At 39.7% G+C, this 24,378-nt stretch overlaps 1 protein-coding gene across 2 annotated transcripts in view; it reads left to right on the top strand.

Moving 5' to 3' along the window:
- TLL1 (tolloid like 1) overlaps positions 1–24,378 on the top strand; it is a 241,652-nt gene that overhangs the window by 173,958 nt on the left and 43,316 nt on the right. For both annotated transcript variants that reach the window (XM_074991871.1, XM_074991872.1), the window contains exons 11-16: positions 6,820–6,922; positions 8,619–8,735; positions 11,146–11,291; positions 19,287–19,482; positions 21,064–21,189; positions 22,506–22,666. In XM_074991871.1, the coding sequence (XP_074847972.1) occupies positions 6,820–6,922; positions 8,619–8,735; positions 11,146–11,291; positions 19,287–19,482; positions 21,064–21,189; positions 22,506–22,666 (849 nt within the window). The remainder of the gene's footprint in view (positions 1–6,819; positions 6,923–8,618; positions 8,736–11,145; positions 11,292–19,286; positions 19,483–21,063; positions 21,190–22,505; positions 22,667–24,378) is intronic.

Raw genomic sequence — 24,378 nt, 5'->3', positions numbered from 1 at the left:
AAAATACAGATTTGATCATCACTTTTCGACCTTCATCATCTGAATGCAAAAACCAAGACACTTCAGATGCTCATCCTTGACCCTTTTTGCTGACGACTGTGCACTTATGGCACACAAGGAATCTGATCTCCAGCTCATCGTCAACAAGTTTGCTGATGCCACTCACCTCTTTGGTTTGACCATCAGCCTAGGAAAGACCAAGGTACTGTTTCAACCTGCTCTAGGATCTGCTGTTCTCCCTGCTTCAATCTTTATTAAAGAAACAGTGTTAAAAACAGTAGAGGAGTCCAAGTACCTTGGCAGTGTGATAGCCAATGATGGCTCCCTTGACAAGGAAATCAATGCCAGAATGTGCCAGGCCAGCTGGGCACTGGGACGTCTGCGAGTGCGAGTGTTGAATCAGCACAATATCTGACAGTCAACTAAACTGAAAGGCCATGTCTACACTAGCTCAAAACTTCGAAATGGCCATGCAAATGGCCATTTCGAAGTTTACTAATGAAGTGCTGAAATACATATTCAGTGCCTCATTAGAATGCCGGCAGCTGCAACACTTTGTAATTGATGCGGCTCGCCACTGCGTGGCTCAGCCAGATGGGACTCCTTTTCGAAAGGACCCTGGCAACTTCGAAATCCCCTTATTCCTAACAGCAGATAGGAATAAGGGGATTTCAAAGTTGCCAGGGTCCTTTCAAAAAGGAGCCCCATGTGGACGAGCCATGCGGCAGCGAGCCACGTCAATTTCGAAGTTTTGCAGCTGTCGGCATTCTAATGAGTCTCTGAATATGTATTTCAGCAGTTCATTAATGAACTTTGAAATGGCCATTTGCATGGCCATGTCGAAGTTTTGGGCTAGGGTAGACATAGCCAAAGTGTACAAGGCTGCAGTTCTGACCAGTCTCCTGTAGGGCTGTGAAACCTGGACCTTGTACAGAAAACATATAAAACCGCTGGAGCACTTCCACACATAGAGCCTGAGGTCAGTACTTCACATTCAATGGCAGGACAGAGTTACGAACCTGGAAGTCCTGGACAGAGCAGGAACCACAAGCATTGAAGCCATGATTCTGAAAGTCCAGCTTCGCTGGACAGGGCACGTCATACAAATGGAGGACTCAAGAATCCCTAAGCAACTCCTCTACGGTGAACTCTCCCAGGGCAAAAGGAATCAAGGCAGGCCTCGCAAGTGATATAAAAACTGTGTGAAGGCCAACATTGCTCATGGTGGTTTAAATCCAGATCAGCTAGAGCAGCATGCGAAAGACAGAACAGGCTGGTGTGCTCTCGTACGACACGCATATGACAACTTTGAAGAGCATTGATGCATATGTCTCATTGATGCTCGTGAGAGGAAGAATGAAACAGCAGCAGCTGCACCAACAGAGCCAGGACAATTCCCTTGCCCCCACTGTGAACTCCCATGATGTTCAAAGCTTGATCTTGTCAGCCACAGGCGAGTCCACAACCGATGAGCCTGTACAAGCTCAAGACATCATTGTTGGACATGACGGACTACCTACACAAGCCTTCTGGCTCTGAGGATGTAATTGGCTTCAGGTGATAAAATTGTACCAATGTTTTCTGGATGAGGCCCTTTGAATGTTAGATTACTCTGTCTTTTTCATTTTGCCTTTATATAGATGTTTAAGTAGGACGAATAACCCTAAATTGTTGTGTGGTGAAAATTCAGTTAAAAATAAAAGCTTGCAGAAGTGTAGCCCTGTTTCCACAATGTATTCTGTTTTTACTTGTCCCAGCCAGCAAGAGGTGTGATATGTTATTTTCTTTGAGGCTGGAACAGTATGATTGACTTTGCTTACATGCCCAATAATTTCTTAATTGTGCTGACAAATGTTCATTGATTGTCTTTCTCTGGAGACTTTCAGTCATTCTGTTCCCTTGAACTGTTTTTCTGCCTTGTCTCCAGTGTTCCAGATTTCTGCAGAGTTGCAATTTGAGCCTTAAATATATTCATGTTTATTTCTGACCAAGAATCATGCCACTTTTTAGCTCAGTGGTGCAACAGCCATAAATCATTATACAGTAGCTATAAAGGAATCTTATTTATTGTAAGGAGCCATAGCCCTAATATAGTGAGTTTCCCATAACAAAGCTATGTCATCTCATTCATCAAGTGAATAAAATGTTAAGGTTCTTCATTGTCTCTGAAATACACATATGTAAATATGTCCTGGGTCTTTTCAACATTCACATATGGAAGGAGATTGTTGGTTAAGAGTAGTTTCCAATAAAACTATATTTCTATTTTTGAAGTTTATGTGAAAAAGAGATAGCTGAAGTATGACAAAACAGACCAAATCATACATAAAAATTTGTATCATCTACTGCAAATAATTAATACATTTCTCTAAAAAGATGTTAAGTTCTAGTGTCATAAAGAAAACTGTGCAGCAGATTCAGGAACAATTGTGACTGATTTTATAGTAGTAATTTTTGATCCCATGGTTCAGGTTTGATGCCTACTATATAATTTGATTAATATTCCATCATTGCAGATCTTAGATTTTCAAATAACTGTAACTCTGAGGCTCTACTGTAAACACCACAGTTGTGAATTAACCACTTGTAATTGGGTGACTCACTGCCACAGCACTTCCTTTTGGCCACACCAGGAATTTACTATGACCATGAGTGTTCTGCCTTTTGTCTGGTGTCTTGCCTGTCATTGCTCTACTCCACTGTCTCCTCCCTCTGACTCCAGGCTTGTATCGTTTCCTGGACCACAATGCCCTCTTCAGGACACTGCGCTCTTGACAGTATGAGGTATCCTGTTTTCACCCCTGGGGGCTGGGGGAGGACTGGGGTATCAGTAGTCCTCAGTTCTTATACTTGCCACCATGGTCAACTACAACCCCAAAATATAGCTCACTCAACAGTCAGAGTGGCTTCCTCTGCTCCCTGCACTTCTCCTGCAGCTGCCTTAGAGAGAAGACCATGTCAATGGTAGACCTCTCTGCATGGAATCCGCACTGCAATTCGGAGTACACCCTCTCAGCAATCTTCTGGAGTCTGCCAAGGATGACACGAGCGAACAGTTCACCAGTGGCACTTAGGAGGGAGAATCCATGGTAGTTGTTGCAATCACTTCTGTCTCCTTTGTTCTTATACAAGGTTACAATGTTAGCGTCGCGCATATCCTGTGGAACTTCACCTTCTTTCCAGCACAGGCACAGTAGCTCATGTAGGGGTTCTAGGAGTGTGTCCGCGGCACACTTGATTACCTCTGGTGGTATACCGTCCTGGCCAGTGGCCTTTCCTGCTGCAATGCTGTCGATGGCTCTCTTCAGTTCATCCACAGTTGGTTCTTGATCCAGTTCGTCCATTACTGGCAGGAGCTCGACGACATCGAGGGCTGCGTCAACCACAACGTTCTCACATGAGTACAGCATGGAGTAGTGCTCAACCCAGCACTCCATCTGTTTGGCTTTGTCAGCGATGACTTCACCAGATTTGGATTTCAGAGGTGCCATCTTGTCCTGGGTGGGTCCTAATGCCTTCTTCATACCCTCGTACATTCCTCTGAGATTACCAAAGTCAGCACAGGTCTGGATGCTGCTGCATAGCTGGAGCCAGTGGTTGCTGGCACAGCGCCTGGCTGTCTGCTGTACTGTTCTTCTGGCCGCTCTAAGTGCTTGCTGGGTACTCTGGCTCGGTGAGCGTTTGTACTCCAGGAGTGCAGCATGCTTCTTTTCAATGACTGGAATCATCTCATTGGAGTTAGCTTCGAACCAGTTGTTCGTGTTTCTAGCTTTCAGAATCAGGAGCAGCGTCAAACAAGGATGTGTGCTTGCTCCGACATTGTTCGGGATCTTCTTTGCACTCCTCCTGAAGCATGCCTTTGGATCTTCAACAGAGGGCATGCAAGATCTGATGGGAAACGGTTTAATCTTGCAAGGCTGAAAGCTAAGTCTAAGGTGCTGGAAGTCCTCATCAGAGACATGCTGTTCGCAGACGATGCTGCTGTAGTGTCTCAGACAGAAGACCAGCTTCAAAAACTGCTGGATCAGTTCTCCAAAGCATGCAAGGACTTTGGGCTTACCATCAGCCTCAAGAAGACAAACGTACTCCGTCAGGATGTTGCTGAATTCCCATCAATCAGCATTGACAACTATACGTTAGAGGTCGTCCACAAGTTCGTTTACCTCGGGTCCACCATCACTGACACCCTGTCGTTGGACACTGAGCTAAATAGGAGGATCGGAAAAGCGGCCACAACTCTGTCCGGACTCAGCAAGAGAGTGTGGAATAACAACAAGCTGTACACTCACACCAAAATGCAAGTCTACAGAGCCTGCATCCTCAGCACCCTCCGTTATGGCAGCGAGACTTGGACCCTGTATGCTCGCCAGGAAAAGAGGCTGAATGTCTTCCACTTGCACTGCCTCAGGCGCATCCTTGGAATATCATGGAAGGACAGAGTGACCAACACCGCCGTCCTCGAGCAAGCTGGAATCCCAACCATGCACACCCTCCTCAGGCAGCGTCGACTCTGCTGGCTTAGCCACGTCCACAGGATAAATGATGGAAGGATTCCAAAAGACATCCTGTATGGTGAGCTAGCCTCTGGCAAAAGACCTCCCGGACGCCCCCAGTTGCACTACAAAGATGTCTGCAAGAGAGACCTCAGAGAGGTAGACATCGAGCTGGACAACTGGGAAGGACTAGCAGACGACCGCAGCAAATGGAGGCAGGGGTTACACAAGGGCATTTAGAAGGGCGAGATGAGGATCAGACAGCTAGCAGAGGAGAAGCGAGCGCACAGAAAGCACACTAAGGACTTGCCAGACACCCACCACATCTGCAAGAGATGCAGCAAGGACTGTCACTCTCGTGTGGGTCTTCATAGTCACAGTAGACGCTGTAAATGAAGTCCTCAATTGAAACTATAAAGGGTGCGATCCATAGTCTATGCAGACTGAAGGATGCCTACTACTACAACAGTCAGAGCTATTTCCTGGTGTGATGTCTATTTTCAAGATTCTCTTCACAGAGCTTACCTTATCCCTAAGTGGACTGGCAGGAGGCAGAACTCTGCTCTGTTTTCCCCTTTCACCACAGCCAGCAGAGACAGACAGCTGCACAAAGCACTGTTGTATTCATTAATGGGGAACAGCAGCTTGTATTCCTTACACCATACCATGGAGCTGTGAGAAAAGTTTTTCTGATGCTTACCCTGGTACAGGTCTGTGTTAAAGGCCCAGTCTAGCCATTAAAAGATAACTCTCTCCCCAGTGTACTTTGCTTTGATTTTGTTTAATCCCATTGTTTCATTTTCATGGGGAGGGTGACCCAATGTTTTAAATGAGTGTCAGTCTAATGTTTTCCCCAGTAATGCCTAACATTTAAATTGGGGTATCCAAAATGAAGAGGAAACTATTTTTCTTTATTTGAAACTTTTTGTTTTCTTTTCTTGGTGTTCAGTTGCTTCTAGGCCCTTATTAAAACTGTGTATGAGTGTGTCCCTGGTATCTATCTTCCATTACAAGATCAGGTTGTCTGGAAAATATTGTGATTTGTGGATAAATATTATATGATAAGTCCCTTAAAGAGAGACATATAGTATACCTTGAAGCAATAGATATAAAGCTTTAAGTGACTGTTTAGGTTCATTGTTCAAATTTTTTTTTTGTTATAGCAGCTGGAGTAAAGAGATTCTCTGACCATTTTAAATGACACATGCAGCTGGCACATGGCTGCCATGGGAATGTATTGTAGTAGTGTGAAATTTAAATTAGTGCACAGTAGCAAGTGTTTCCTCACTAGCAGCATATTTAAAGTTCAAGTGGCCAGTATTAGTCACATAGCACAAGTAAAAATGGTTTTTAATGACATTTTCGGTTGTAATGCAAGTGTGCATTTGGTAATGTACAGTGAGGAAAAGGATTTTGTACAGTTTAAAATGTACAGTTTAAGAAAAGGATTTTGACCTTTTGAACAGACTGTTGTTGCAAGTAAATAATTTAAAGCAGGTTGCTTTTCCCATTGCCCCATGGGCTTAATGTTACCCTTATTTACATTTGTGCAACTCCCAATGATATCATTGAGTTAACGATACGTAAGGGTTGCGGAGCTGTTTCCCAGGTTGGTTTCAATGTTCAGAACCAAAATTTCTAGATTAAAAAAGGAATAAGTTCAAAGATGGCAAAACAAAACTAATAAAAGCCTATGCATTCTCAAAACTGTTCTACCCACTGAACTTGCAGCGAGTGATGCTTTATCTTCTTGTTATGCTGGCTGTCTGTGAAATCTGATCTTGTTGTAAGGTTCATTGTTATCATGCTCTTTCCTTCGTTCCCTTTCAAAATGGCTACGTCTTCACTAGCTCCTTACTGTGAAGTTCTCAAAGTAGTCAGTAGAAGAGAACAATGGTAATTTTATGTACACAAATGGTATTTATACCCAGGGATGTTATAGATGAGCCAATGTCCTTTCACTGAACGTGGTTTGGGATGAAGTAATGTCCAGTAATACACTGTCATGAAGATAGACTATTGCCACATTATTTGGACTTCTTAATAAAAACACCCTGGAAACTATGAAGCTACAGTGGTCATCCTTAAGTCTGTTCCTTTACTTACATACATTTTTATCCGTACCTGTAGTATTCTCTTATGCTTACTTTAGTAAATAATTAGAATACTTCCAAAGGAATAGCTATTTAACTAGCTAGGAAATGGGGGAAACTTGTAGGGTGATCACTGTGACTTTGATTTCACAGCATATTGTTTAGGCTATCTATATTCTCATGATGATTGCAGTCAAATTCAGTGATATAGCATGCTCTTCTCTGCTTTGCAGATTGTTTTAAACTTTACCACAATGGACCTCTACAAGAGCAGTCTCTGCTGGTATGACTATATTGAAGTAAGAGATGGCTACTGGAGAAAATCACCGCTGCTTGGTATGAAACCATTTCCCCAGTCTGCTGTCTGTAATTAGCAGAATTTTTCAACATATAATCAATATAGAGAAATTAAACTCTTTGCTTGCTAGTCACAATAACTACACAAGCCTTTGAAAAACTGTAAAATGTTCAGGGAATAAATAAAAAAAAACACCTTCCCTCTCTTCCCAAAATCAGCCAACCAACCAGGAAATAAACTGAATGGAGCCAGAGGTTATTAAGCAGTTGCCTGAAACCTATCATAACAAATTAATACGTATGTGGTAAAAGTAACTGTTTTTGTAGTTTTTTTATGTTTTTAGATAACCAGGTTGCATTGATTTTGATGATAGAACTTCAGGAATAATTTTCTGACCAAGTAGTCGGTGGCACATACATTGCTAGTGTACATAATAGGCAATTGACTGAATGTGACTAGAACACCTGTAAAGTTCTACTCATGAGCTTTCTGTAGTTGTGTGGTCGTTACAAACGAAGAACATTTAGTTTGCGTAACAGACTTTCAAAAAATTGAGATCTCCTTGCAGGTTAATAGTGCACACACTTCTCTTTAGGAAAAAAAAATAGTGTAACTGGGAAGATATGAAACCTCACCTGCTATGCCCACAGTGGCATACAGGGACAAGTAGTGTATATAGCATGTCATTTCTAAATAAAAAGATGGGCACTGGTACTTTTTGATTCAGACTCTATTCCAGTATGATGTAGGCAAACAAAAACAGAGTTGTTGAACCAGAAAAAACCTGATTTTGTAATTTTCATATTTTTATCTTATAAAATTTATGCCAGAGCTGTTCTGTTGCATTTGAGAAAAATATTGCATGCTACTACATATGTAATAGTGGTATTCATGTCCATAGATAAACCTTTGACCTCTATACCTGCAATTTGCCAACTATTTCGATCTACAACTAATCCCATGTACTTCAAAAAAGCTGTCCTTTTCAAATATATCTTGAGACGCATTCCCATTTTTTCTCCCACAGAATTGGAATTCTTTTTCTTCTTTTGCTGACATTATTCCAGTATGAGTCCCCGGAAGCCTAATGCTCAATTCTAGATCACTGACAGCTTTAAAGAATGATATCTTTTGACCCACTGTAGGTAGAAAGAGGAAAAGCTTCATGGCCCCCAATCTTGTCTGAGACTTTTGCACATACCTAAAGGAGTCTGGGAATTCTGGAAAAACAGCACCAACAAAATTCTAACAAAAATATAGCTACCTCTTTCTAAAACCCATTTTCAAGCATTTTTATTGAATTTAAATTTTTGTGGATGGAAGTGGGGTAGGGAGGTGTCAAGCAATGGGAGAGAGGCTCAGATAATTACTTAATGATGGTAGCTGTTGAGATTTAAAAAGGTAGAGATTTATAAGCATTAAAATTTGAGAACCTCACGTTAAAATGTACAAAGTAAATATTGTTAAATCAATCTCCAGTAAAAATGTATGAAGTAAATATTGTTAAATCAAACTTTAATAAGTTCTCAAGGAACATTTTTTTTCTTACTTTGCTAGTCTGTAAATACCTATTATCAACACTAGAAATATGTTCATTGATTTGTGTGTAAGGTGAAGTCAGCATTTATTAACTAAAAAAAGATTCCTTTCAACCCTATTTGTAAATTTAAACACAAGTGTTTGTACGATTTGGACATGAAACATGACAGAAGCTTATTTGTTGCTTGTTCTTAGGCAGGTTCTGTGGTGACAGACTCCCAGAAGTACTTACATCTACTGACAGCAGAATGTGGATAGAGTTCCGTAGCAGCAGCAATTGGGTAGGAAAAGGTTTTGCAGGAGTTTATGAAGGCAAGTCAATAAGAATATTAAAGATGGCTTAATCCTGTGGATGAAGAGTAACAAGTATTCTGTAATATGAGAAAATTGGGCATCGATAAATAGTAAAATTAACTTAATCTGAAATTGGTTTCTTGATATTTAAAAAAGATGTTTGGTTGTATAGCTAGACACCAACAACGTCATAGATGCATAGCTTTGAAATTGGCGTTATGGTATCATTGTAGATGTCATCCTTTCTAATAGCATCAGTAATGGTGTTCATAAGTATATCTTGCTGATTTTTAATCTTCTTAATTAAATAGTTTGAAACTCTCCAGCTTTTTCAGTAGATTTTGAGTTCTGTTCTTTAGCACATACCTAAATGTCTCCATTAAAACGAATATTGAGGAAACAGGGATGACTCTGTATCAGAGGGGTAGCAGAGTTAGTCTGTATCTTCAAAAACAGCAAGAAGTGCTGTGGCACCTTATAGACTAGCAGATATTTTGGAGCATAAGCTTTCTTCGGCAAAAACCCACTTTGTCAGTTGTATGAGTTGGGGCTGCCAGGGGAGGGTTTAAATATATGGTCTTGGGAAAAGAAGGAGTCTCAGTCAAGGGGAGGGCCAGAGTTGACAAAGTCTGTTCAGTCACAGAGGATGTGGCCCATTATCAGCAGCTAATGTGAAGCTGTGAACATCAAGAGATGAGAAATCAAGTCAGTTCAGTCGAGGAGGGTGTGGCCCATTATCAGTAGCTAATGTGGAGTTGTGAACATCAAGAGCGGAGAAACTGATTTTGTAATTGGCCAGCCCCTCACAGTTTTTGTTAAATCTTTGGTTGATGGGGTCAAATTTGCAAATGAATTGCAACTCTACAGTTTCTCTTTGGAGTCTGTTTTTGCAGGTTTTGTTGTTGTTGTAGATTGGCTACCTTAAATCTGTTACTGAATGTCCAGGGAGACTGAAGAGTTCTCCTACAGGTTTTTGTATGTTACTGTTCCTGATGTCTGGTTTGTGTCCATTTATTCTTTTACGTAGAGACTGTCCATTTTGGCCAATGTATATTACAGTGGGGCGTTGTGGGCACATGATGGCATATATTATATTAGTAGATGCGCAGGTGAAAGAGCCCTTGATGGTGTGGCTGATGTGGTTAGGTCCTGTGATATCACCACTGGTGTAGATATCTGAGCAGAGTTGGTACTGAGGTTTGTTGCAGGGATTGGTTCCAGGTTTAGAGTCACTGTGGTGTGGTCTATAATTTCTGGTGTGAATTTGTTTAAGGTTGGCAGGCTGTTTGTAGGCGAGGACTGGTCTGCCTCCCAAGGTGTGTGAGACTGCAGGGTCATTGTTCAGGATGGGTTGTAGATCACTGATGACGTGTTGGAGAGGTTTTAGCTGGGGGCTGTATGTGATGGCCAGTGGTGTTCTGTTGATTTCCTTGTTGAGCTCGTCTTTTAGCAGGTGACTTCTAGGTATACGTCTGGCTCTGTCAATCTGACTCTACAACTTCTGGGTGCCTTAAAGTTTTTTTTTTTACTCACATCATTTCTCTGATACTGGGTCCTAAATACTAAAGTGAGAAAAAACATATACTCAAACTGTAAACAGTTTAAAGTGCAAAACATAAAAAAAAGGAGGCTGTGAGTTGTTCCACATTTCTTATTGGATGTCTTGTTAAAAGGCACCTTTGAAGAGAAAATATATTTAGTTTTATTCCATACTTTTATTTCTTCACCCACTTTCTTCACAAAATCTGGTTCCACTCCTGTATGTACAGTACTGTTGTTCAAGTAAATGCGAAAGTTAATGGAGACCTGCATGAAATACAGTGCAATCCAGTCTAACACTGGTTAATAGAAAACAGTGTGATTTAAGTGGAGCCCACAGATATTTAGTTTGAATGTAGGCTCCAATAATGAAAATACTTATGCATTTGAGTAACTTTACTCATGTTATTTGCTCCTCTGAACTCTGTTTCCTGGCTCAGACCATAGTTTGCAGGTCAAAATTCATAGATTATAGAAAGAAGTTTCTGTTTCAACATTCTGTTTCACTGAAGCTAACAGGCTCTACATAAGGATATGACTATTGATGAGAAATGTATGTTACAATAGCCCCAAAGGCTTATTAAAAGCGAGATTTTGTGTCACTTTTAATAATGTCTTTCTAAAAAATCACAAATCATAAATACCAATGATTCCAGAGTCTCCTCTGGTGTTACTGGTACTGAATTATTAAACCAGGTAAATAGTCCATATAAACTAAAAATGTGCAGTAGTTTATACAGACAAGCTTGGTTTCAGCAGTTGGACCTATATAGAATGTGTAAATTTTTTCATGTATAACTTTATTACCACACAAAAAATGCCAGTTGAAGAAGAGGGGAAAATGTCAGTCCTGAAGACATACTTAGACTGAGTTTTGTATTTTCATCAGCAATCTGTGGAGGTGAGATCCACAAAAATGAAGGGCAGATCCAGTCTCCTAATTATCCTGATGACTACAGACCAATGAAGGAATGTGTGTGGAAAATAACAGTGTCAGAGATCTACAATGTCGGATTAACCTTTCAGGCATTTGAGGTAAAGCCATTTAATTGATCTCAGCAAACCATCTAGTGTGTAACCGACAGTGCCATTTAAGGGAATCCTCATAAATCAATGAAGAAACAAAGGAACCCCCTGCCCCCAAAAAGTCTACTACTGACATTTCCTTTCTTTGGGACCTTTCCTGTTGCAAAAATTTTAAAGAAGATTAAAGGGGTTTTACGTTATCTATGCTATTTGAGTTGGAATGTTTCAAATACTGACAGTAGTTTCTTTTGATAAATGCATAGTCCTGTTCCACAAAACTGCTTTAAGAATCTATTAAATAATAGCACTATATCTTTTCTAAATCTAATTGTTAAAAAAGAATGACTTCCGGGAAAGAAATCACTATTTTTGTGCATGTGTATGTGGTGGTGGTGGGGGGGGTGTTAAGCAGAAACAAGTATTGCATTTTTTAAAGAAGCCAAATTCTTTAAATAATTGAAAAGCTCATATTTTTTAAATTTAACATATCTATAGTATATCTCTATAAACATTTTTATTGAATGACAGGCTAGTTAACATGTACCTAAAGCAAGCAATTGGTATTTCATACATACATATGTTGATTTGACTTTCACAACTAAGTTTTACCTTTCTAAAAATATTAGAAATATTTCTTTATAATACCTTTCTAGAAATAACTAATTTAGGAGCCATAGCCCAAATCAATAAAGATACTTAGGTAATGAGGCCTTGATTTTAGGTAACTAGATTGAAGTTTTTGTCTCCACTGTAATCCACGTTTCCCACTGGCTATTTTAGGTGACACCTGGCCTATTGTGCTGGCTTTTGCGGATTGCATTCTTTGGTCTTATCTCTTTCCATTAATTTTTTTATGGAGCTCAAATTTTTACTAAAGTTTTGTTTAGCTGAATGGTGGTCCTGTGATTCTAGGTTGCCTAAAAGTGACTGTTACCATTGCAGTGCCCTGCTCCCTTTGTGCATCAGGACAAATGTGTCTGTCTCTTTCATCTCTCATGATTTGCTGCTCACTTCATAAGATGCATGAAGTGAAAGAGACAGATAGGTATACAGAGATGGGAGTGTTACATCAGAGCTAATTCAGTCAAGGTGGATGTTCTCACCTTCTTATTCACATCCACCCTGGTTTAATTGGTTCAGATGTAAGACTCCCATCTCTGAATCCCTACAATCTATTTCTCTCAATTAATGCATCTGGTGAAGTGAGATGCAACTCACAAAAGCTTATGCACAATAAAATTGTTGGCCTTTAAGGTGCTTCCGGACTCCTTGTTGCTTTTGCTAAAATAAACTAATACAGCTGCTTCTAAAATCTCTCATATCCATTTTCCTAGTCTTGCAACTTTTAAATTATGTCCCACCCTTCAAAAATGTATAGGAGTTCTGACACTGAATTCTTGAAAGATCAGGGCTAAATGATAAAAAGTACCATCAATAATGGACACATTATAAACACTAGAAGAGGCTTTCATAGGTGTTAACTGCAGTCTCCCATCTTTTAGTCAGTTCCAAATTAATGCTAAGGCACACAAGGAAGGAAGCTCTTCCTCTGCTGAGGGATCATTTTCAGTGCTACTTAGGCTTTTACTGCTCTGACTCGGAGGTGACAAGTATTTTAATGGACATTTTCAATAATTCCATAGTTCTTAATAACACTTTTTAATATCAAAAAGCAGAGAGTTCATTATAATGCATCGTGATTGTTTAGGGCAGCTGTTACATCTGACATTAAACAAGATTACTTTGGTGAATGGATAAGGAATTCCTTTCCTGCAATAGCTGTATTAACAAAAATTTAGAGCAGTGGTTCTGATTTTTATTACTACCTGAGAAGAACCAGTTTGTCTTCTCTGAAATGACCAAAAATAAAAAAAGTATATCCTTTTGCCACATACAGACAAAACAAGCAACATCCAACATTAAGCTTATAGGCTACATCTACATGGACAATGCAAATTAAGTGCTCGTTTACAAATCACACACTTAATTTGCATACTGTCACATAGTCGTTGTCCTGGCAGAGGCTTCAGTTGCCACAAAACAAACCATGTAGAGATGGGGGTCTGTCAACCACAACCCCCCGGTCAACAGCCCCTTATCCCTCATTTTTGTCAGGAATAAGGGGCTGTGGACAAGGGGAGTTTTGGTAGACAGACCCCTTTCTACATGGCTTGTTTTGTGGTGAGAGAAGCTTCTGTCAGGGCAGCGATCACATGAGTATGCAAATGAGGCATGTGATTTGTAAATGAGTGACTCATTTGCATTGCTGAGTGCCCTCATTTACATGACCCTGCTGGCAGCAGCACGCCATGTAGACATCCCCATATTGGCAGAATTGATTGCTAATCCCTTCCTAACATGGTGTGACTTCTTGTTTGAAGAATTTTTGCTTCACCACCATTTGTTCTAATGACTCAAGAGGCAGGAAGGCTACATCTACACCAGAGAGTTTGTAGACAAAACTGGGGTTTTGTGAACACAAATTGTGAAATGTTTACACACAAAATGCATATTGTAGATGTAAACTATCAAAGAAAAAGCTGTGTAGGCACTGGGAGGGGGCATTTTGCTGACAAAGTAGATCAAAAGATTGATCCGCTTTTATGTGTAGACATGATCTGTTGAGAGAAGTTTTGTCAGAACATCTCTTCCGACAGTAACTTCTGTGGACAGATGCTTCTAGTGTAGACGTAGCCAAAGTGTTTGGAAAAGTTTTAAAATAAATAGATAAAATGAAACTAAATCGATATTGAATGTTGATATTGCTGCACTGTAATCTCCTCTCCCATAAATTCATGAATAGTAAGGGTTTATTGTAATAGTCCCTTATATAGCTCTGAACAAACAATTTGAAATGTTCTGTTTCTAATGACATAAGTTATCAATATCCTTAAATAGGTAACAATACTATAGCAAAATGATCTCAAATTTGGATTCAAAAATTTGCATTGCCCAGCAAAACAGAAAAGCAATTAAAAAAATCAGAAGTCCTTGTATCAACTTGGACCAAAAATAGTGAAGTTGCTACCATGTGTTTGTGAAAAAACTGTTTGTCCTTTGAAAGGGGCTTTTAGGCTTGATAAATTCTGATTATATATAATGCAGTAAAAAAAAATTATAAATAACCTTCAGTCTATAATTAAGCATCCAGAAATGTCAAGAACTTGAACATTATCACTGAGTCATCTTGTTTTGACTGCTTTGGGCATTGTAGCTTCTGGAGAGTGTAGGATTACCCACTCTTTTTTTAGCTCACGGACAGAGGAGTTACATTTATGTGATGGTTAGGCAGAGCAGCATAAATATTAGCATAATTAACACTATTTGTCTTGCTTTTCTGATGTTGTAGAATCAGTCTGTCTCTTTCTCTCTGTCTCTCTTGCTAGAGATGGTCCATTTTGTAGAAACAGTTACCCACTAGGTCAGAACAGAGAAAGTGACTTTATAACTGCATGGTAAGGCACTCACTTGTCATGTGGGAGATCCAGCTTGCTAGTCCAAATCATGCAATCAATCAATCAAGACTTGTACCTGATTGTTCCACATCCAACATCCAACATGAGAGCCCTACGATTAGGCTATTGACTATTCTGGGTTTGAAAAATAAATTCTAAGAAACTGAGACAGGAAAGCTTTAAAAAATAAGAATGTGGACTTTTCTGCCAGTGACGTTACCTCCAGAGGGGAAAGTAAAGTTCAATGCATCCCAACTTTTCCTTCTCCGCATACCATTCATTCACTGTGTAAACTTCAAGGCGATGTCTACACTAGCAGCCCCCTTTCGAAAGGACAATGGTAGTGAGGCACTACAATGAATATGCAGTGCCTCATTAGCATAAGGATGGTTGTGTTACTTTGAAAGTGCTGCTTTTGATCACGTGCAGCTTATCAACACAGGGTCCTTTTCAAAAGGAACCCCCCCCCCACTTCAAAATCCCCTTATTTCTACAGCCAAATAGGAATAAGGGGATTTCGAAGTGTGCAGGGTCCTTTTGAAAAGGACCCTATATAATGAGCCGTGTATAATTGAAAGAGGCACTTTTGATGTGCCGCGGCTGCAGTTATGCTAATGAAGCACTGCATATTTATTGCAGTGCCTTATTAGCATATCCCAAAGTGTGTCATTAGCACCCCCCTTTCAAAAGGAGGGGTGCTAATGGAGACATAGCCCAATTGTAAGAAAACTGAATTGGACTGACTTGCACTCATAAAGGTTGGGCCTGCTTGTCACACCAGCCCATTACATCTTGTGCGAAACCACCTTTTGAAACACTATTTGGGCATGAGATGACAAGAGAGTATAGAACGGATAGGTTTGGGATGATGGTTCACTGTCCTGACAAGTTCCCACCTGTCTTATCCTCTTTTGGACCATATCCAACCACTTTCTCTTGGTCCCCACGGATGCTTGAAGTAGTCTCACCTGGATCTGGAGATCCCTTGCTGGCCACTGCTATCACTTCCATTGAGAGGATTTATAAGGCTCTCCATTATCCTTGTTTCCTTATGCTGCCCTGATTTTCTTCTTGAGTCTGCAGCAGCTGATGTTACTAACACATCTACATTTTTGATTAAAAAATGTTTTATTTATTGACAATTTGCATATTCTTCACCCACATGTAATTTGAAATAGTGAGAGTTTTAACCTTCCAGCAAAGAAAACATTCTTTTATGGTTTATGAGCCAAATCTGAATTCTTGTATGAGTCAGTCCATTACTTTAAAGAGGTGTTGGATCAAACTCTATATTGGAAAACATAGCAGAGTTTCACAGCTTAGCATAGCAGGTCTTTGTACAGCATCAATGCCAGATATCATAATGTCCGAAAAATATGAGCCTCAAATGAGCAGTACACAGTTCAAATCAGTTATTTTTATTTATTGCCAAAGGGTTTTAAAATGAGTTAGTTATTGTCCAAAACTACTGTATTTATCCTCTAGTTTATATTTCAGGTTGTAATTAGTTAATCTACAAAAATTATTAGTGTTGGAACCACTTACAGGGCTATTGAACCGAAAATAAATTAATCTAGTCAGATGATCATTTTACTTGAATGTTTAGTGAAAATCAATAGCAGTTTATAAGTTGGTTAATTTTATGTTCTTAGATATTTAGCAACTTACCACTGCCCAAAATAGATTATCTTTCTTCCAGTGCCAAAAAGAAAAGCTGATGCTCAGAAAAGAAATTCTAGTGTTTTACTTCAATGAGAATTGAACACATGTAATCTATGGCTGAATTTGGCCCATGAAAATATTTTCCAAACTCCCTTATTGTGTGGATCTCTATTCCTCTGTCACATATAGAGATATCAAATATCTGTCTGTCTGTCTGTCTGCATTGCTGAATGAGCTTATGCACCTATAAAAGTGAACTGTGGACAAAAAATAGTTATATCTTCTAGTGATTTTAATAGGATTTGGAACAGGCTGATATGTGTGAATGTAATAGCTTTTTTTTTGTATTACTGTTAGTACAATAATGGTAACAGAGTTGCACATTACACTTGCTGACATGAATAAGTTTTTAAATAACTTTAACAAAGAATTGGAATGTGAAGTACATTTAAAATTTACCCTCTAAGCCTCTGAAAAACTGGCACTCAGGTAGACATATGCATGATGAAAACTTTAGCTGTGCATGTGAAACTCCTGCTGAAGTCAGTATGCTAGTACGCGGATGATTGTGCCCTATTTTGTTATCTTTCTTATTCACTGTCCTAACTCTCGTTCTGATGCCATATGTGATCAAACCACCTAGGCTGGGTCTACACTACATGATAAAGTTGGATTTAAGACAGTTACCTCAATTTTACAAAGTCACTGTCTTCACTGTAAATACTGAATTTTAGGGAGCAGTAAGATCAATGTTATACCTGTTGGAAGTGGCTGGGTGTAGCATCAAGTTTGAGTGATGGCTAGTGTGGAAGCGCCATGTCCTTTAATCGAATTCTTTAGCCTTCATAGGTGTCCTGTATGTATTCCTCAATGCCCCATGTGATCCACTCTGGCCACTTCCATCTCTGCTGCTCACTGGGTGCATGGGAATTAGGTAACAGAAAGCCCATGAATTTGAATTCGGCACCAGGAAGCCCATGGCAGTGGGGTATGCTTGTATGAGAGGCTGAGAAATTTATTTTTCTTCTTTGCTATCAGTGCCATGAGCATATCCACCCATTAAAAATCGCCTCAACATGGAGTTCATGGTTCTGTCTTTACCTCTGCAAGCTGAGAACTTGGGATTTTTTTTCCTGCACTGGCACCAACCCCTGCCCTGCCGAACCACGAGGCAGCTAGGCGGTGGAGGTCATGCTTGTATGAGAGGCTGAGAAACTTCTTTTCTGCAGTTTATATTTATGCTGGGCCCACCCCAGTTGCTAAGCAGTTAGGATCTTTCCCACACCCAACTATGTCACATGGCTAGTCCATGACCCAGTAAAAGATCATGCTTGTTGTTCAGTGTGGACCATGCTGACAGGCAGCACCATGTCATTTTATCTAGCCCCACATCCCCTCCCTTTCCTGCCCCAGAGGTGCCACACAGTCTGGAACTTTCTCATGCCCAGCTGCATCCTGTGGCTTGACCATGAATCAATAAAAGGGTGTGCTGAACATGCTGCCAGGCAGCTTGCATGTGGTGAGGATACTGGAGCCACCTGGGGGAAATCTTCCTCGGTGGATAGGAAGTGCCATCAAAAGTTGAGAGGGCAGACATTCAGTATGGGCTTGATGCAAAGGCCATTAAGTCAATATATTAGCTACAATTACCATAGTTAGCCAAGTAAGCCTAGTAGCGACCAAATGAACCATAATCCCATTCATTTCAATGGGCTTTGGCTCAGGCTGAATTTCTTTTCAGAGTTATGTGTTAATCCATTCCAGATCAATGATCCAGAGTGGGAAGACCTTCTTATGAAAAACATTGAAAATATTCTTTCAAGGGAGGAAAAAAATTTGTCACTAGAGTAGGTGGCCCTTGACAAAAAAGGAACCATAACTGTTTTATTGAGCCATTCTCATTTTCCGTGTAACACCCTAATGTACTGGCCTTTGAGAGAAAATTCTTGTTCTGAGGATCTTCTTTCCCAGGAGGTCTAAATACAGATCCAAGACTTAATCTTACACAGCTGTTGTTTAGATCTGTCCCAAGTCATTGTTCATCCTCCAGTTTGCACGTAGAATGGAACGAGCTTCCTCCCATTCAGGGCAGATTGCAAAGCTATAGTAGAGCCACATGAATTTCTGTCCTCCACCCCTTCATGTGCTCTAGTGCTTTTGTATCCCATTTTGAAAATCTGTCAGTTGGGAAGCCTGACATCTTTCTTCTAACCCTTCCTATCCACTTTCTTCATGCTTAGTCCAGCCCCCTGCACTCGTGGCAGGACCTATTACCATCCTGGACAGATCTGTGTTTAAATCTGTTTGTCCCATATCCCTAAACAGCCCCGTCAGGGATTGAACTCTCAGCCCTGGGCTCAGCAGGCAAATGCACTAGCTGCTTTGGTACCCCTCCATTTTCAAGGTTCTCCATTTGCATACTGCTGTCGCCAGTTCAGGTCAGTGTAACTGCAGCTTTTGACAAGCAAGATTCCAGTTGGAAAAGTAACATTTGCTTAACCTGGCAGAGGAATCATGGAAATGAAATGTAGGAAGATGTAATCAGATACCCACAGCCACTTTTGGTGCATTTTTTTCCATGCTGCACTGGTGAAAATACCCAGAATGCTACAGGGCTCAGGGAACTGTGGGATAGGCTCCCACAATACACTGCTGCAACAGTTGATGTTTGATGACTTGTGTGTGGCAGCAATAAGACAAGTTTGTGGGGAGCATGTGGGGAAGGTGAGGATGCTCAAATTTGAATTTATAAAACCCAGTGTTAAAAAATCGATTCTAATAACATCAATTTTAGTTTGTAGTGTAGATGCAGTCCCACTTATAATGGAGTTTTGTAGAAATATGGGTTAGTCCATGGGTTAAACAGAACACTGTTGTATATTTACAGATTGAAAGACATGACAACTGTGCCTATGACTACTTAGAAATCCGAGATGGAACCAGCGAAAATAGTCCATTGATTGGCCATTTCTGTGGCTATGATAAGCCAGAAGATATTAGATCTACCTCTAATACCCTGTGGATGAAGTTTGTTTCTGATGGAACAGTTAACAAAGCAGGGTTTGCGGCTAACTTTTTTAAAGGTGTGTATTGTGTTGGCATTGACTCTCACATAACATTGAAATGTAGAAGAATTACAACGTTTGCTCTCTCTAATATTGGTAGAAAACAAAATTAATGCCTGAGTTTCTGTTCTGATTGAACTGAATGGGGGCCTGATTTTCCATTACCTTATTCAAGCATCAGTACCTAGGTAAGTTAGGTGTAAAATGTTACCCAATTAAAATGAGTGTTGTTAAAATCATTTTGTACATACATAAATGACTACTCAAGGTTACAGAGAAGTGAGAAATCAAACCCAGTCCATCTTTCTAATTTGTTCAAAAGGTGGGTTGAATTTTGATAGGGATGTAATCACTCTTATGAAACATGTTCTGAGGAATATGTTGGAGGCTTATGGAAAAATAAAGAAAATAAAATTCCAATAGGAATGAGTATTGTCTGAGAGGTTCACTCTCGTCAACATTTGTGCATCTTCAACAGAAAATGTATCATTCTTTCTAATTGCTTATGGATATATGTTTATTACCCACCAGCAGCAAAGTCATGTGCCTAGCAGAGCTGCTACGGGCAGCACATTTTGACTTTGAATGTCACAATATTCTATTCATTCTCCTCAGTGCTGCAGGGAGGAAATAAACTTCAGGGGGCTAGTATTTTAGTATTTTTACTTGCCGTGCCCGTGCTTTCAGAGCTGGTAGTTTGGTGAGATCATCGAGCTAAGGCTCCATCCAGTCCTCCCTGTATGTATTATTATTAATGTGATGATGAGGACGATGCTGGCACAGGGTGTGGAAGTAGAAGCTGTGTGGACCTGGATCCCCCTCTGGTGTCCATGGCATAGGTATCCCCCGGCCCCTGCCGCAACTCTCTTGCCCAGCCATAATGGTCTGGTGGTGATCTGATTCTGATGATCTGATTCTGAACAATTTTCACTGTATGGGAGAGGGGAGGAAAAGTGTCAGTGTATAATTAATTTCAAGTGAGATTATTCTTTATTCTTTATAATTTCCATTTTGCAAGCCACTTTGTAAGAAAATAATATAAGCTACATCTCAGGCATATTTGAACATGAGTATTATGAACACAGTTCCTGGCATGCACAGATAATATTGTATTCCATTTTTTTCTGATGACTCTTGTTTCCTTTAATATCAGTTAGAATGAACACTGGGATTTGAGGATTCTGTTAATCTGGTTTTGAGCATGAATTCAGGGCAACATACAGATTCATTCTGTTAGAGATAAAAGTGTCCTTCAAGTGACCCTGCAGAGGATTTCCAATCATTCTCTCAGTGCTTTACACAACCTTTAGATTGCTGCTGCCTAAATTGTTGTATGCTGGTCATAAAGTGCTTATAAATTAGATCTGTAGCTGTCGGTTGCTATTGTAGTGAAAAATCAAAACATAAGTTTTATTTACTCAGTTTCATGTCTTTAAGATTTTTAAAATGCTCCCATCAGTAGAGATGACATGCTGTATAGACAAGTTCTAATGGCATGCACACCACTTGCTGGAGAAATATCCATCAGCTCAACAATTAATGAAGAGGGAGTTAAAGACTTCTAGTGAATGTCTTTTCCTTTCTTTTATGTCTTCATAGAGGAAGATGAATGTGCCAAACCTGATAATGGGGGTTGTGAACAGCGGTGTGTGAATACCTTGGGCAGTTATCAGTGTGCTTGTGATCCTGGCTATGAACTTGGACCTGACAAAAAGAGTTGTGAAGGTAAAGTATGCTGCTAATTTTAAGGAAGTCTTGCAACTGGTATATCATTTTATAAATTCATCTTTTGTATATTGACGCTTATGCATAAGTGAATATACATCTGTTATTGATGGATATTGATTGTGCCCTTTGAGTTGACTTTTTTCAAATATCAGGTTTGGCCCTCAGGCAGAAAAGGTAGGGAACTACTGACTTATATTACAAGTAGCAAGATTTCTGTTTGGTCCTGCAGCCTGATTGGATGACTGATCTTTTTAAACAGGAGAATGCCAAATAAAGGTTAGCAGAAATTTTTCTGAAGAAAGGTGAAACTCCGAATGACGTAAATGTTTGTTAATGAAATAATATGATGGTCACAATAGCAGAGTCTGAATTTTTCACCAAGTTTCTGGAACAGCTATATTTTTAAAAGGAGTACCTTTTGTGCATAAAACAAATTTTGTACATAAGTAATCTCTGGGTGTCATGTCTGTGTGAAGAGCCCCTTTGCAAGGGGAAAGCAACCTACAACTTCTGTTGAAAAGACAGTTCAAAACTTTCATCTTTCTGGATTATGAATCAGGGACAATAAGTGTTCAGGAGAAGAGACAAGGGAAGCAGAGAGTACTCCGTCTCATGGAGCCTGGTAAATACAGTTGGAATCAGGATCTGGAAGAACTGTGGAGGTGGGGGTGTATAACTGGGGGTGAAAGAGAAAACAGTGCATGTGGTAGTGTTGTGTAGTGTTTCAGTGCACTTCACTTGGATTGTAAGCTGTTCTTGTCAGCGAGTTTTTTGTCCATGCTCATATCGTACATAGTACTGTGGAGCCTTGACCATGATTAGTGTGTCTTGGTTCTACTTTAATACAACTAACAAAACAAAAAAGCAGTCAAGTAGCACTTTAAAGACTAACAAAATAATTTATTAGGTGAGCTTTTGTGGGACAGACCCACTTCTTCAGACCATGGCCATACCAGAACAGATTCAATATTTAAGGCATAGAGAACCAAATATAGTAATCAAGGTTGACAAATCAGAAAAAAAAATTATCAGGGTGAGCAAATCAGAGAGCAGAGGGCGCAGGGTGTGTGTGTTGAGAATTAGATTAAGCCAAGTATGCAGAAGAGCCCCCATAATGACCCGGAAAATTCGCATCCTGGTTCAAACCACACGTTAATGTGTCGAATTTGAATATAAAAGAGAGTTCAGCAGTTATACGAATAATGTTTGAGAGGGCTGTACCTTTTAATTAATATGTTTCTGTTTATAACGAAAAGTGGTTTCAGTGGAACCTGCAAGTAAGTGAGGCTCTTCTTTTTCATTTTACATTTCAGCTGCTTGTGGGGGACTTCTGACAAAGCTAAATGGGACCATAACCACACCAGGATGGCCCAAAGAATATCCACCAAACAAAAACTGTGTGTGGCAAGTGGTTGCTCCCACTCAATATAGAATTTCAATGAAGTTTGAATTTTTTGAATTAGAAGGGAATGAAGTAAGTAACCATGAACTGAGAATTCCCTAAGCTAGTTAACAGCTGCTGAATTGTTCAAAAATAAAAATAGTTGCATGCAACAACACTTCTTCAGATACTGGCAATTTCCATGGAAATGCTTGTTTTTATTAATTTTGAGTTTGGAACTGCTTCTTGAGTCTTTCAAAATATGCATAATATGGTTTGCTCTGTCTCAAATATATGAATATTGTAATGTGTATGTACTAAAAGAAAGGCCTTCTGCTGGCCTTCAGCTGGCTTCTTTTTTTTTTAAACAAACTAAAAGAAAACAAATGGATGAGCTACTAATTGGACAGAATTCAACAGAAAACAAAAATCTGGAGGAAGAGAATTTTGTGTGGAGAATATAAGTACTAAGTAGATGTAACTTGGTTAGATGAGGAGTAATGGAGCATTCTAGCCATCTCTAACTATTTCAAGGGGAGACTACTGAGAAGGGAAAGTAACTTTTAGAGTGGAACAAAACATATAATAAGGAACAATTGAAAAAAACAAGTAAAAGAAGCGTTTAGGTTTACTATTAAAATAAGCTTTCTACTTGAATTGTGGAATGATCTCTGATTTTTAAGCTCTCTGCTTTCAGATAATTAGCTATATTTCCTCTTAGTCTTTTTACAGATATAGGTTTATAGAAATGCAGGACTGGAATGGACATGGATAGGTCAGAGTCTATTCTAGTATAGTCAGCAGTGAGACAGGATGAGCTATTATGTGGATCATCCCTAAATGGTCTAGGTAATACCCAAGTAGCATGGCATTTATCTAATCTGTTCTTAAAACTCTCCAATGATGGAGATTCCACAGTATCACTACGTAATCTATTCCACTGCTTAACCACCCTGACATTTAGCAAGTTTTTTCCTGATGTCTAACCTAAATCTCCCTTGCTTCAATTTAAGCCCATTATTTCTCATTTGATTGTCAATGGATAAGGAGAGAAATTATCTCCCTCATCTTCCTTAGAACTTTTTATGTACTCGAAGACTTTTATCATGCCCTCCCATGTTAATTATTAACCTCTCACAAATCCCTATGAAGTAAAGAAATGTTATTATTAGAAGGATAATAAAAGAAGTGCATTTCTTTGTTTTCTACCCAGCTCCAAGTTTGTGTCTCTATTTTGTAGCTGAGGAAACTGAGGCACCAACCATGTTGATGAGGCAGTTCAGACGATGCTAATGAGGCACTACATATTCATGTCATGGCATAACAGCAGCCGCATGCAATTCAAAAGTGCTGCTTTCAGAATGCATGCCATCCATATAGATGGGGAGCTTCTGAAAGGACACCCTGACTTTGAAAGCCCATTCCTCCTATTCTGTTTTAGGAAGAAGGGGCTTTTGAAGGCTGGGGGGTTCTTTCAAAAGGCCCCTGTCTACATGGACGGCGTGTGTTTTGAAAGTGGCAGTTTTGAATCACGTGTGGCTGCCATTATTTGTGTCAGTGCCTCATTAGCATCCTTCAAACTGCCTCATTAACATGCCCTCTCCAAAAGGGAGGGGTAGTGTGGCCAAAGCCTTTGAGTAGTTGTGATTGGGATTTGTCTTCAATGTTCACATCACATTATTGATATCTGCATTAGGAAACCTGAAGTATCAATATAAGAACTTAACTCACATGAGTTAAAATAGACTTTCACTTGTAATTCAGTATTTCCTTATATCTGTTACATTAAGCATGATTCTAATATT

The sequence above is a fragment of the Carettochelys insculpta genome, chromosome 4 (assembly GCF_033958435.1).
Source record: "Carettochelys insculpta isolate YL-2023 chromosome 4, ASM3395843v1, whole genome shotgun sequence".
Taxonomy (NCBI): domain Eukaryota; kingdom Metazoa; phylum Chordata; order Testudines; family Carettochelyidae; genus Carettochelys; species Carettochelys insculpta.
Note: the sequence above shows the minus strand (reverse complement) of the source record. Positions and strands in the feature narration are given on the sequence as shown.